The following is a 15221-nucleotide window of genomic DNA, read 5'->3' as shown; positions in this document are numbered from 1 at the left end:
TGACCGTACGCATCGATGAATCAGTTTTACACATTCAGAGCTCGACCGACCGTCAGTGCGTATGCACCATCCTGACCATACATCAGTTTTTCTGACTCTCAAAATGGACGTCTTAACAGATTGTTATTGCAGCTTATTATTTTCGTAAACGATATCAAGTACACCCGATGGTCACCCAAAGAGCATTTCAAAGGGAATTTAGTACCATTATATACATCATTGCTTGGGGTGAAGATACATTTTTCAACTACCTCAGAATGTCCATCAGAAATTTTGATGAGTGATTTCGAGCTCGTATCACCATTGGGAATACTTGCAGTCACTTTAAGCTATGGATCAAATAAATGTAGATAATATTATTAATATATGATTTCTCCAATAAAAAAATTAGAAATGATTGAAGAAATTTATAGAAAAACTCTGAATTCAAATATGACACTATTACTTGAATTCACTCATTATGCTATTCAATTCAATATCAGCTGATTGTCGGGCAGAGGTGTCAGCACATTGGTTATGTTGCTATCGGGCTACTGATCAGTACAGCTCTGAAAGCTTCTATTTGCTTCAATAGCGCGTCAGTCGACCGATGGAACGGATGCGCACGAGCTCGACCGATGGACTTCGTACGCTGTATAAAACGAATGGTCCTGACCGTGCGCATGCGTGCCGTCAGTCCTGCTCTGTACGGATACATGGAATATCTATGGAAAAGACAAGCGCGACTGACGTACGCACTGACGGTCGGTCGAGATCTGTAACCGGCCTTAATTTTTAAATTTATAAGGTAATTTACGTCCTGGTATATAAACTCGTCTGTCTTATACATTTCATTTTTAGAGTGTTGAAAATAAAAGTAGCTTTCACATCCCAGCTTGTATTTGCATTCAGAGGCTATTTTAGAAAATTCATTCTTCAATGAATAGTATTACATTATAACTTCTAATGCTGATAAATGTTGAACAAAGAAAGTGACAACTTGATATGATTTGTGCAGAATAGAATTTTTCAAATTATTATTATCAGCCCAATATTATTGTCTTTTGTCTTTTTAATTTCTTGTCACTTATTGTATGGTGCAATTTTACAACTTCACTTTGATCATTATTTATCATATTAAAATCAATTTTAAAACATGAACTATAATTGAATGGTCATGTATCCCATCCAAAGCTCCTTTGCACTGCCATCTTCCATTTCTCGTACCTGCTGTCTCGCTCTGAAAAAAGAATTGATATTTAATTTAATTGAAATTTGTAATACATATTTTTATTTCAGATTAAGTATGTAACTTTCTCTTTTTGGATAAATAATATATGAATAGAAATACTATATTACCTTCTTCCGTGATTACGGGTTGGAATGTATCGACGAATGTTTCTTGAGTGTTTTCTATGTCCCAAACTTTAACTCCGTCAGCAAATCCAGCAGCCATAGCCGCTCCGAGCGCTGTAATCTCTACCATTTTGGGCCTAGCTGTGGATAAACATTTATTCATATGAAACATATGCAACAATAATTATTGTTCTTATAACATATAAGCAATTGAAAAAAAATCTTATGAGAAAGAATTTTTCCAAAAATATATAACTTACATCTTCATTTAATTTCAAGGATAATCCAGATTACATGGATAAGGATGCTTATGTGGACTAAGTATACATTATTCAAGTTGCCCAAATTAGCGATTTTGAGCCTACAAAACATTAAATATGAAATGTGTTTTGTTCAATAGGTTTTGATTGATTGTTCATTGGAATCCATTTGTACATTATAAGTAATAGATAAATATTGTACTTTAATCAATTGGTTTAACTGGTTTATAACTGCTAGTACATCTGTAGTGATTATTCAATAGCTTGATGATTTGTAGTGTTCTTACCGCTTAACTCCTGGGATCAAACTCTCCTGAATTATGCTACTCTCGATGGAATGTAGTTGTACCATCGACAAGAATACATTATATAGTTGTAATGTATTCAAATAGTTTTATAATATAAACTTAATTATTTAATGGACAAAATACTTAATGGATAAATTATTTAAATGGGATTATTTAATGCCCATTAAATGGACAAAATACAAGGCTTCTTAAATTTACATATTAATCGAGCATGGAACTAATTTTCATTGTAACATAAATATCATCTAGTGAAGCAATACTATATGAATAACACTAACCAACACGCTAATAAATAACTCACCTACTGGGATGCCACATAGGTCAGCCTGTAATTGCATGAGAAGAGAGTTTTGAGTCATGCCTCCATCTACTTTAAGTCGATTGAGCGCAATTCCACAGTCTTTGTACATAGCCTCCAGAATGTCTCTTGTCTGGTAGCAAACAGCCTCCAGTGTAGCTCGAATTATATGAGCTCGATCAGTATCCTCAGTTATTCCGCATATTACACTGAAAATGTCAAGGATGACATTTTAATTTATATTAATAATGAGCGAGTGCGTAAAGCACTTAGTTCTGGTGTAAATAACTTTACAAGAGGAAAATTACTGTCCAAACCTTCAGTTAAATCATGTCATGAATAGCTATTTATGTATTAAGAGCATAATGCGTGACTTTATCGCTCGCGCAAAACAGTTATCTTGCGACACGAAGCGGGGTGTGATAATTTTGCAAGAGCAATAAAGAAGCATTACGCGCGACGTAATAATTTTGCAAGAGCGATAAAGAAGCATTACGTGCGAACTACATACAACATTTTTTCTACAACTGCACAAACCTGTTAAATCACTTATATCTGGCGGAGTTTATAATAATTCGTCTACACTGATATCCATCATGGCTGTAGAACCGGTACAATTACCGACTTTTTAGGTTGAGATCTGACCTACTTTTGGTGAGCTGCTTATAATCAGCTGATTAGCGAGCGTAAAGAAACTCTTCTGCGCATGAGCGAATGATTAGCGAGCATAAAGTAAATCTGCTGCGCATGCACAGATGGTTAGCGATCGAAAAAGTAGATTCTCCTCAGAAATGAGCTGTTCTACGAGGAGAATTGAGTATGTAAATTCTTTTTTTTATGCGCAGTTGTAGAAAATATCTATTTATGTATTAAGAGCGTAATGCGCGACTTTATCGCTCGCGAAAAACAGTTTTCACGCGACGCGAAGCGGAGAGATAAAGAAGCATTATGCGCGAATTACATACAAATTTTTTTTACAACTGCCCAAACCTGTTAAATTACTTATATCGGCGGAGTTACAATTACCGACTTTTTAGGTTAAGATCTGACCTTTTGGCGAGCTGCTTACCATCAGCTGATTGGCGAGCGTAAAGAAACTCTTCTGCACATGCGCGAGTTATTTGCGAGCGTAAAGAAAATTTACTGCGCATGCGCGGATGGTTAGCGAGCGAAAAAGTAGATTCTCCTCAGAAATAAGCTGTTTTACGAGGAGAATTGAGTATGTAAATTCTTTTTTTACGCGCAGTTGTAGAAAAACTAATTTTTGTTGAAATTTTTGCGAGGAATTTCGACTCACATTATTGCTACACATAGAAATTTAGTAAGTTTGAACTAGTCTTCTGTGGTGTATAATGATTTTTTCAAATAAAAAACTATGGTGATTTATAAAAATACAATAAATTATTATACGTATTATATAAGTAGGCTTTCCAATTTATATCACAGTTTTGATCAATTCTTTATTATTCAAAGTAACAGTATTTGTCACGAATATTTGTAAAGTGTCCATGGATATTAAATAACACAACACTATCATTCATGACGTTTTTAAGATGATTAGATTTTTTACGGCTTCAGCCAGTGAATGGTATAGAAGAAAAAAGTACAGTAAAAAGTATAGAAATCAAGTATTTTCCAGCAAAAAAAAAACTTATCAATGTAGAGGAATGCTGTTGAACTGAACTGAGAATTGAAAGACAGTCTTGAAAACCATCTTAGTATTAAAAATATGTACACAAACTAGAAATTGAAGTGTTTCGATTTTTCAAAATGATAAGCCATTTTAAATGTTTATCATTCGATTCCTAGTTGAAATCTGTCCTAGTATGCTCGTTAAATTCATCAAACATTTATCAGTGAGAAGGATACCTTTAACTGAACGGTCAGGTCTATCTATATTCATTTAGCTTTCATTGTAAGTCGCGATCGACCTTCATGTAACACAAATAGGCCTACATTGTAAAGCATGGGTGTGAAAAGTATGGTTACGTCTCGATTTCCGTTCAGCACAATGACATTCAAATGTTTTTATCTTTAACAGCCGATTAGTGGTACAAATCTACTAGAATCCGAAATCTACTCTGTGACTTTCTCGAGTAGTTCGCACCTTAACACGGATCTACCAAAGTTATCAAATATTTAGGATCTGATAATATAATGTAGGATAATAACGACTGAGTAATTGTATGAGGAATGAGTGTTTATATATTGGAAATAAGTGAAGGTTAGCTGCTAGATAAGGTTAGAAAATAATTTCAACCTTTTCCCTTTGAGATAAGTTTCCAACATAAAGTGGTAGAATACTGTAGATTCCAGTACTGGAATTGAGGAGTCTGGCGTTCAAAGGCACGCCAGGTCTTAGACCACAAACTCAAGTTCTGTCGTAAACTCTAAGATTCTACTTTATCTTATAATCTTTGTTCTACAGTGTTCTAGCTTTACTTAGAATTATTGTATTGGAGGGTCAAGTGTAAGAGAGGGCCGGCTGCGCCCTAACTTCGCCCTCCTAGGATAAAGGCAGCTAATCAATCAATTCCAATTTGAACTGACCCTCTAGCATCTGGCCTCCAGTAAGGAGCATAAAGTCCGGAGAAGGCAGGCACAAAGTAGACGTCGGCCGTGTGCATGTTCCGATTGGCTAGTTCCTCGACTTGGGAGGCATCGTCTATGAGGTTGACATTGTCCTTGAGCCAGCTGATGGCAGCTCCCGCGATGGCCACCGAACCCTCCAGCGCATACACGGCACTCGCGTTTCCCAATTTCCATGCCACAGTTGTCAGCAGGCCGTGAGTTGATTCTACACGCTGGTCAAAACAGTTACTAAAAATTATTTTATTGTATTACAATAGTATTATATGTTTATTAAATTTCTGCTCAAATTTATTGACGTACGAAATAATTCCCAAAAAGTTTGTCCCTTTGATATTTATCTTGGAATTGGTAATGGGATTGAAAAGCTATATGATCATTTACTAAATCATAATTAATTCGAGAAAAATCTTTTTATTAAATACATATCTGAAATTATTCAAATAATTCAATGTTGAATGATTTCTAATCAATTTTATATTACGATTAGATCAGAAAAACGACTACTGTTATCCACAGTACACACTTTTGACAAAAATATAAGCATCGCCAAACTGAATTGTTGATAAAATTATGAAATTTCATACTAAAGCATGGTAAATTAATTTGAATGCTGAATTCGATTGAAGAACTGAGAACAACACGATTATGTTTCGAATATTTCAAAATATTGATCTGTTTTTGTAAATTTGTATCAATCAATCACTTACATGATAATTCTATTCGCAAAGCATTTTATTTACACATGCAAATCATTACACATGCGAAGTCTGGCCTAGGTCATTAATTTTATGATCTTTAATTTTTTTCTTCAGGAAATTGTAGACGACTGTAGCCGCTGTAGGTGAAATACGCACAGTAGAATGGAAATAATAGGCTGTTCAATTACATTCATCAGCAGATTTTAAACTGTTGACTACACAATTTTATACTTTAAAAAATCTTTTGTTTCTATAAATTAATGGTTATCTCTGATCATTATTCCAAACGTAGGCTAAAGATCATTATTAATCATTATCCATCACTATTAATGATTTACTTCAGCTCCAACTTGAGTTCGTTATTCTTAGAGATTACTCATAGCCTACCGGTACTTTTGATAAATTTTGAAATGTCGAATAGAATAATTAGTGCATGGTAGGCCTACTTACATTGTGTCCGGTGTTGTAGAGGAGGAAACAGCCTGTTCCATAGGTACTTTTTGCCTGACCCTGTTTGAAGCACATCTGCCCCAGAAGAGCTGCGTGTTGATCTCCCAAACACTGCAAAAATTGAGCATAGAATTTTATAGGCTACTCAAATGATAGCCTAATCAATTACATCGGTCAATCGAGTTTTAATACAAATCTACAGTACATTACACTTGCCTTGATACAAGCTAGATCTAATATTCTATTCACACTTCTCATTTACGTGCAAAGACTCCTCTCAAGACAAACATAACAACATGGGCATTCAATTGCTCCTTGTCTTGAATATAGCGAATCATTTGAATAGATTTGAAAAACAATTTCAGAAAACGTTCGCCACATTGCATTGCATAACATCTTTTCAGGTTTATTGTGGACTGGAAATCCACAGTGGTTTCCATCAATTACGCTCTTTTTCAAGAAAAACTCATTATTTATTCATTTATTCGACTCACCCCTGATATTGGAATGTTCGCTAAAGATCCTTTCTTGATGTATCCATATATTTCAGATGAGCTACAAATTTTTGGTAGTATATCCAAAGGAATGTTGAAGAATCTGTAAATTTTGAAATTAAAGGGTAAATTCATTTTCAATAACACGTTCAACTAGAACATATATTCTATTTTCTATGAGATTCAGTAGAGATATGGTTGAAAATATTGGATTGGATATTCCCTTTTTCACATTATTGATGTAAACTATAGACTAATGTTTTGTATTTATATATTAAATACACATTTTAATAATCACCTGCAAAGCGTCGAGTCCCATTTTAGAGTTTGTATATTCATAAGCATTGTTCTGGAAGCATTTGTTACATCTGTTATATGAACTCCTCCTTCTCTACCTCCTGTCAGATTCTAAAAAAATAGCATACGTTTTATCTCATAAATTTGATTGTGCAATACAAAATACAGTACTTTTATTCAAGTTTGATAACATCAGAATACTTATTATTCACATAATGACATATTCGTTTTCATTTACAATTCATATCCAAGTTGTTCCAATAGAGAAGTGACAAGCTTACTTTAATTTTTCTCTGATTTGAAAATTAGTTTATTCTTATATATCGTCCATTACAAACAATTATGTATTTTAAAAGTTCATTAGTAAAATCGACTATTTACAATTAATATTATGATCGTATTAACTTCCACTACACTGCAAATTAATTACCATACTTTTTCATTTTTGAACAAACAAGTATTTGAAGTATAGTTGAATAATCGAAAGATCTCCTGTTTATCTGAGCTCAGTTCGTACGGTAATTGCTGTTCGTTCATTATTTTCGCAATTGAATTGAGCTTTTTTCAAAATTATAAAATGACTTTTATTCACATTACTTACCCAAATGAGCCAAGTGTCAATAGTTCCGAATAGACATCTTCTATTTTCTACCGCCTCTTTAATAGATGGAATATTGTCTAGAAGCCACCGAATTTTCAGTGCACTGAAATAAGGGCTCAGCGGCAAGCCACAGAGAGGTTGCAGGTAGCTTTTCAGACGGTTTGGCAGTTTGTCGAGCAGTTGGTCGACTGTAGGCGCTGTCCTAGCATCCAGCCACACTGCAAAATTCACTCAAATACTCGTACTTGAGGTGAACACATTGTGCAGCGGCGGAGGTAGCTTCACGCTTGAGAGTGTTGAAAATAATGGGTCAGAACAAACCGCGTCACTGTGTGCGCCACAATTTAAATATTTATTTCATCATTGCATGCACAATAATATATTGTTTGGAAATCGTCAATACAGAAAGTAAAAAACCAATACAAATATATTACATCGAAATAAAAACATTATTCACAACCCTCTCAAGCTTAAAGCTACCTTCGCCGCTCCACTATGTTTTCACATTTATAAAAGTCAAGAAAGCTGAAATTTTAGAGAGTAACTATTAAAATATGGCTAAAAAGATACACCAGCTTATGTTCACTAGAGCTGTAATCTTTATGGTCTGTCCCGAAATTTTTCAATCTACACTCGTATGCGATTCAAATTATTAAATTGTAGAGTTCATCATACAGCAATGACTAGATTCGTGGTGCAAATTTAATTAAATAATCGCAGTTGCTAATGCATCTAGAATTTAATTGAAATACTTTCAATTTTTCATGAAATAGTGTTTGAAAAATCAAAAATGTCAAATTTTCAATTTTGATAAGAGTATACTGTTCATTACTAGTAATATTTTTTTCTACCCTATCAATTGAGTGTATGAATTTGAATTTACTTCATCATTGCATGTACAATATTATATTGTTTGCAATCGTCAATACAGAATGTAAAAAAAACAATACAAATATATCACATCGAGATAAAAACCTTTGACTGTCCATATTATACAATTAAAATCAATCAGCAATCTTCCACCAAATAACTGTAATCTTTAATGTCTACCGAAGAACTCATCTACGCTATAAAAGCACTTGTTCAATAACCAGTCTGCCAATTCCCCTTTTATTTTTTTATTTATCGTAGCAAGGAGTTCAAAAAGCTCTCCTACGTGTAGTCAGTGATCTTATTGAAAAAATCAAGCGAATCTTCACTTACCTATTACAATCTAATAAAAAATACTGTACTCTGATAAAAATTGAAAGTATTAGTTCTCAAGTAAAAAAATGTCCTTTCAATTGGGTGATTACAATTATTTATTTGTGTTCTCTTCGATTAACGTTTCTTCTTTTTTTTCAATTTACTAACTTTCTAATAATCTTAGTCGGATCACGTCATATATAGTGAGTTTAAAATAATATTCCTAGGAGTCCTTAGTTAGCAACTCACATGATTGTATAGAAAAACAATGGTTAAAAAGAATTTTAATTTCTTCCAAGTCATTTTCCCAACTTGAACTGTTGTTCAATAATCCAATTTCAAATATTAAGATTCCACTCACGATAGATTATCTCCAAGAAAATGAATTCAGAATCGCATTGACCTCTTAAGCGATGAGTGACGTTAGACTGTATCTATTTTGTTATTACTGCCTGTGTACTACCTATTGCATTATGTAGTGGCTGTCCAGTGATAGAGTCCCACATGACAGTTGTCTCTCGTTGATTTGTTATTCCGACAGCCGCCAGTTCCTGTGCATCTATGTCCTTCGTCTGTAGGATGTCTTTGGTTTTTTCGATACTCGCCAATACTGCTGAGAGAATCTCGTTCGGATCTTGCTCCACCCATCCTTCTTTCGGGCAGATCTGTTTGATGGGCACTTGATGTGATGCTACAACTGTCGATGTGTTTGCAGAAAACACCTATAAGTTGAACATTCATTATTTCAATTTTTAAATTAGCATCTCTCAATATATTGCTACTATATACAACATTAAATATCGGAGCTTCTCATTGAATAGAAATATTTACTCCACTTTTGCTTTGCGGACTGCGACTCGTAACTGTGTGCGCAAGAATTTTCACTCCTTACTTCACAAAAATGAATTTCATACTCTGTAGAAAATAGCCTTAGTCTGCTTAAATAATTAATAACTTGAACGAGTCAATCTGTAATTCTACAATCTAGGAGTGAATGTTATTATAATTGTAAAATACGTACCGTACATAAAGAAATTAATAGAATTAACATAAGAATTATCATGATTGTTAATATTAAATTCTAAGTCTCGGTTGCACAAAAACCTGTTAAATTTAAATCATGATCAAATGCCACAAGAAATAGGCTTTTCGAAAAGAAGGCTTCTCTGATTGGTTCTTGTAGAATTTAATTACGATTAGTAAAGTACTACCTAATAATCATCCATATTTAACTCATAGTTGTGGCTTAATTAATTTTCAAACTTTTGCATTCTTATTCAAGTGTTAATCAATAATTTTTGCAAATTATCAATTAATTATCATGTTTTAAAAACAATTCATTCGATAATACTTACTATAAATCTCGTACTGCTTGTTCCTTCATCAATGGCCCCCACTAGTGGTCCGAATGATCCTCTAGTAACTGGCATTTTTCTCTGTCAGTTGAAACTGAAAATAGTTTATATTTTTTTAAGGGAATATTTCATATTACCAGTTAAATTATTTGTCACTTTGCCTTCTTCAATGTCTAGTTCCAAAGAAAATCTAATCAATAACTAAAATGCATTCAATAATTTCAATATTGATTTAGTACTGTTATTTTTTTCTTGTAAGCCCTTAATTTGAATCAATAAGTTTATTTCGTAATAACGTCATTCTTATCGCATTGACATTGAGAAATTTAAGTATTGATACGACCGTGACAATGAACATTTCAAGTATTGAAGTGAATTATCTGATTGCCGAGTCGTGTTATTTATGCTTTTAATTTTACATGAACTATTTAATTCCATTACATCTTTTACATGATTAGCGATGTACCATTTTTTCGATCAAAAGTTTCAGTTTTCCTGCTTCAAGAAAAACTCTAAAGCACACTGTTCGATGAAGATTGGCTTATAGTAGAAAAATATTTTTATTTTTATTCGTCGTCCTTATTAAGTGCTACACCTGTATTTTGCCTTGATTTGGAATGTGCAGGGAATCAAATGAATGCCTTGAAAACCTGTTTTTGTTTGCAAACATTTGAGACCTTGGCCGGCCCGAGTCCTGCATGACAGGACAATCTTCTTTCGGTCATCTCCTCAACTGATCCAAGTTACATGAATAGACAGTTCACTGTTCCACTGTTCAATTTAAGAGTGATTAATAAATTAAGGAATCCTTTTGCTGATATCTCTTCAAAATATTGATCATCTGGGGAAATTTCTGTTGTCCATGCTTGTTTATTATAATATGAATGATAATTTAAAATAATACTTGATATTAATAAAATGACTCACAATCACAGTGATCATTACATCAAATCCATAATGTATCATAATTTTTTACTATTGTAATTTTATGTCCTAAAGTATCATACATTCATATTTTCCAAGAACTTTAATTCCGTAGAATTTGAAAAATTTCAAGCGAATGATGTCTTATTCACCTAGCTAAATAATTGTTTCAGAAATGATTGAAAATTTTTAAAGGTTCTGCTGTACTTGTTGAAATATTATTTTGTAATAGTAGAATATTACGGTTACTATTATAATATAGAAATACAAATACACAATCGCAACTGAATTGCTTTCCAAGCAAAAAATTGTTCGATGGACCTTTGACCTACGCTTGGCTTGCTCATTCAGTAACACAGCAAGACTAATAATTGTTTTAGGCCCGGTTGCTCGAGAGTCTGTTAAATTGTAACTAGGATCAAGAGCTAATTAAATACTTCTTCCTCTTCTCCGATTTATTATCATGGCATTTAACCGGAAATTAATCTCCGTTAAAATTTAACAGACCTTTGTGCAACCGCGCCTTTTTCAATTACTTCAATCTTCAATTCAATTACTTTAATCTGATAATCACCTGCAGAAAACATAATTTGTAATTTATTGTTCTCTGTGAGACATTTATGTTATTTTATGTCACAAAATTTCATTCTGTACAACATAACTTTATACATTTCAATTATCAATATTATTATTCAATTTGATTATCAATAATTCTAATACACAGCCCATCATGTTAGGGGACTTGATTCAGCTTTCCAACCCTTTGAGAATTTTTAAATTGTCACTATTGTCCATTGATGATCGACTTAAATGTAACCTAAATAGGGTCTTTCTCCTTTTTTGTAGTTGGGCTGTCCTTGTCTTTTGACGTATGGTATGATCATTTCTTTATTGATGGGTTCATTTTAGTTTGAATGATATCAAAGGGTGGTCAGTCTTTTAAAATAGTAGCCTGATGTAGTGTTTATGAAACAATCAATTTTTAACTTTTTTTTTGTTCTACTTAGTCATTTTTTTGTTCTATCACAATTATAGTAATTATTATGCACTTTTTATATACTACGGTAATGTTTGAAACTTGTTAATGTTAATGTACCGGTATCTGAATATAGGGTTTATTTGGGTACAATTTCTTGAAATTATTGATATGAAACCATTGTTCATTTTAATCCATATAATGGCTTTGTATTTCTTGTAGTGAATATTTGAAGGAAAGTGTTGGGTTTTACGAGCATTTCAAATGAGTAGCCTACTATACCAAATTAATTGAGTACTATACCAAAAGTTGGTTCAAGACAGATACTACTCAAACGTTTATAGATGAGAATTCCATTTTCGACTTTAACTCTCTCAAACTAATCTGTTTATGATTATTTAAAGTAGAACGTGTTCCAAGTACAAAGGTTATAAAACAACTTTGATTGCTGCGATACCAAGTGAAATTATTGTTGATATATTGGACAGTTTAATCAGTGCACCATTCACTATATTCTGGCTTTAATGCGCTTGAACAATATCCAGATAATTTATTATTCACTGTGTTTCTGTTGTTTTATCGATAGAAACACCACTATTCTTACAATAGAAACTACTGCATTTGAAAAAATATTCAACTTAATTTGTTAATCTTTTCTATGACAGGAGATGTCCTACAATTGCATTATAACAACATCATCAACTTAATTATTATTTGTATTATATAATCCAAACATTAAAACATATTTCTCTCTGTTTGAAAGAAATGATTTTTTTCAAACCGGCAAAGTGCTAAGAAAATAACTTGAGGAAAAACTTAGAGCTCACCTTTCCTTGTTGTTAATTGTGGTTTGAGCGATAATTTAGTCGTCAAAGTTTGCTTTTCAAAGGCTAATTAATCCTGTTTTTGTTATTTAGTATATGGAAAGACTAAATATTATCACTAGGGAACTATGAAATTGGCGGTAGTAAACTGTAATCCGTTTGGCTGTTGAAACACAATGTGACCGTATCCATCACACGAGCACTTGGACTGTTGTGCGTCAACTAATGTGTAGTGACTGAATCAGAATCTGTGAATGGACTGTTGCGTGTGTATTTGATGAAATCGTATGATTGAGAGTGGGATTTGGAGGAGCAGGTGGAGAGGGCAACCGAGTGCAGTGGTGGGGGAAGTCAATCGCAACTTTGAAGACACTTTTAAACATTGGCAATAGTAGAAGAAACGAGAATGCCAAAATACATAGAATGGTTTCTGTCTCTCCATACCAGTAGTGTTTCCAACTGAACATATTTGACCTGATTATCTACTCACGGCTTATCAGTTACTTCATTGGTTGAGGTTTCCTTATTCGTGTTAGAAAAAATTGATAAGTAATGCTTCTTTTCAAGAATGCTTTATGATCAGTGAAAACCCAATTGACAAATATTTTTCTGCCAATAATTTAGAAAGTACATGAAAATAGCGCGTTAATACGTATATTGGGAAGTCAGTTAGTTCCAAATGATAATGATAAGACGTACACACGTCATATTTGATTCCATCTATAAAGTTGTCCAGGTTTTCCTCTTTTTGAAAATAAGATACCAAATTAATCTTTTTTTTCAAGTATAATCAATTTCTCAAGCCAAATCAATTTAATTTGATTTTAAATTATTTCAATTCAATTATAATAGATTCAGTAAAAAAATTAATATTATATTTATTTATAATATTTCAAAAAATTGGGTTCTCTAATTAGTATTAAAAACTGTTAGAGTAATCGTATGAATTACAGTTCTAATACTATCACATCATAGCTTATAATAATTTCTCATCTATTCAAATCCATCAATCTAATAACATTTTATATCTGAACTTTAAAATATATATTTCAATAGTTCAATAAAACGTTTGAAGTAAATTATTAAGTGGAAACTGTCTTGAAGTTGAATAAACGTGTTTGTCTTATAATATGAGTTATGAGTATTATAGCAAGCAAAATATAAAAAGACAAATAATGAAAATAAAACAATATAACATTCATTTTGATACTAACACGTGTAACTATTTCACTATTGAACGTTTCAATAATTATTGTTCTTCTATTAAATAAAAGTAGAACAGCAAACAATTTTATGTTTGTCTTGGATCAATGAAACTTTTGTCTCAATTTTTTGTAAAATTGGGTTCAATGACATGTGTGAGCAGAAGTGCTTACACAGGACCTGGAACTTGCTAATCTCTACTGTTTTCAATTGTTCATTCAATTTTCATTCTTGTCTTTAAATATGATTGATTTTTCATATTTTATTTTCAGATAAAATGGTTAAAATTCCGCAAGAGTTTTGGATTGGGCAGAGAGTAGTTTGCAGTGGTCATATTGGCACTGTCAAGTACGTTGGGCCACTCCCCTCCACTGAAGGCTCGTGGCTTGGAATTGATTGGGACTCTCCTTTGCGTGGCAAACACAATGGAGTCTACCAAGGTGTTCAGTATTTTGTCACCAAGTGAGTTGAACGCAGTAAAAACAATCATATTGATAACAAAATCACAATCACATTAATTGGCATTTCATTTGACTTTTCAAGTTTTTAAACTTCAATTATGATAAACTATTTTAATCTCTTAATAACGGTTTATAGCAACCGCTATTAAATAGTATAAACTGAATATGACTATGTTTATCCATTTCATATAAAATATAACAAAGCTGTAAAGTTGAATAAAAAAAAAGTAGAATCCAAAGTTGTGTTTCGGAACCCTCCCAAACTTGTAGGTACATTCATCTCGTGTATGCTTTGGGCATAATCGTAAGAAAAGTCACCAAAATAGTAACCTAGAGCTTGGAAATGGAGCCACCAATACTTACGTGAGATCAGAGAACAAAATCTATAAATTGTATTTCTTTTAATTGCAAAAAAATTGCAAGACAGTTCATTATCTTGTCAAACAAATGAATATTGGTCATTATTGACATTGTATTATGTTTTGGGCTTGTAGTTTGTAGTACTTTTTAGAAGTAGTGTAATTCTGAATGATTCGATTAATAATATCAAATATGGTCATTGGTTTAATGTGATTTATTACAGATTTTGAATTCCTCAAACGTCATCATTATCTTAACAATTTTCAACTTTCATACTTTTTTCACTAATTTTTCATGAATGATTGTTAAGACTGTAAATCTTGACTGCATTATTCATGTGAATTGTGTGTGTTTGAAAGTACCCTACATGTAGTTGGAAAAATATAGATTATTGCAATTTCAACTATTTATTTAAATATTTTTGACAAATCCTAATTGATATTAGAATAAAGGGAGTATATTGATATTAGATAGGAGTATATAGTATTATAGTATATAGTACTATAGTATAGTATATGCTATATATATAGTATTATAGTATTATAGGGTATATAGAATAGTATTAGATAGGAGTATATTGTATATTGATATTAGAAGTGA

The 15221-nt window shown here is 32.4% G+C and overlaps 2 protein-coding genes across 3 annotated transcripts in view; one reads left to right on the top strand and one right to left on the bottom strand.

Moving 5' to 3' along the window:
* Window positions 1-15221, top strand: part of LOC111043608 (tubulin-specific chaperone E) — a 40033-nt gene that overhangs the window by 11877 nt on the left and 12935 nt on the right. Inside the window, exons 1-2 of one of the 2 annotated variants that reach the window (XM_022328599.2) lie at window positions 13127-13146; window positions 14073-14262. In XM_022328599.2, coding sequence (XP_022184291.2) covers window positions 14078-14262 — 185 coding nt within the window. In that variant the 5' untranslated portion in view covers window positions 13127-13146; window positions 14073-14077. Of the gene's footprint in view, window positions 1-13126; window positions 13147-14072; window positions 14263-15221 lie in introns of those variants that run through there. The other variant, XM_022328598.2, reaches the window with a different exon arrangement.
* On the bottom strand, window positions 862-13043 carry LOC111043609 (glycerol kinase). Its single transcript, XM_022328600.2, has 11 exons — window positions 12601-13043; window positions 9874-9967; window positions 8982-9240; window positions 7334-7551; window positions 6734-6843; window positions 6436-6538; window positions 5942-6052; window positions 4752-5005; window positions 2205-2410; window positions 1339-1476; window positions 862-1219 (listed from the first exon to the last, which is right to left on the bottom strand). Exons 2-11 carry the CDS (start codon window positions 9946-9948, stop codon window positions 1155-1157), a joined length of 1539 nt encoding a protein of 512 aa, XP_022184292.2. The 5' UTR covers window positions 9949-9967; window positions 12601-13043; the 3' UTR covers window positions 862-1154.

The sequence above is a fragment of the Nilaparvata lugens genome, chromosome 3 (assembly GCF_014356525.2).
Source record: "Nilaparvata lugens isolate BPH chromosome 3, ASM1435652v1, whole genome shotgun sequence".
Taxonomy (NCBI): Eukaryota; Metazoa; Arthropoda; class Insecta; order Hemiptera; family Delphacidae; genus Nilaparvata; species Nilaparvata lugens.
This window is presented reverse-complemented; position numbering and strand designations above follow the sequence as displayed.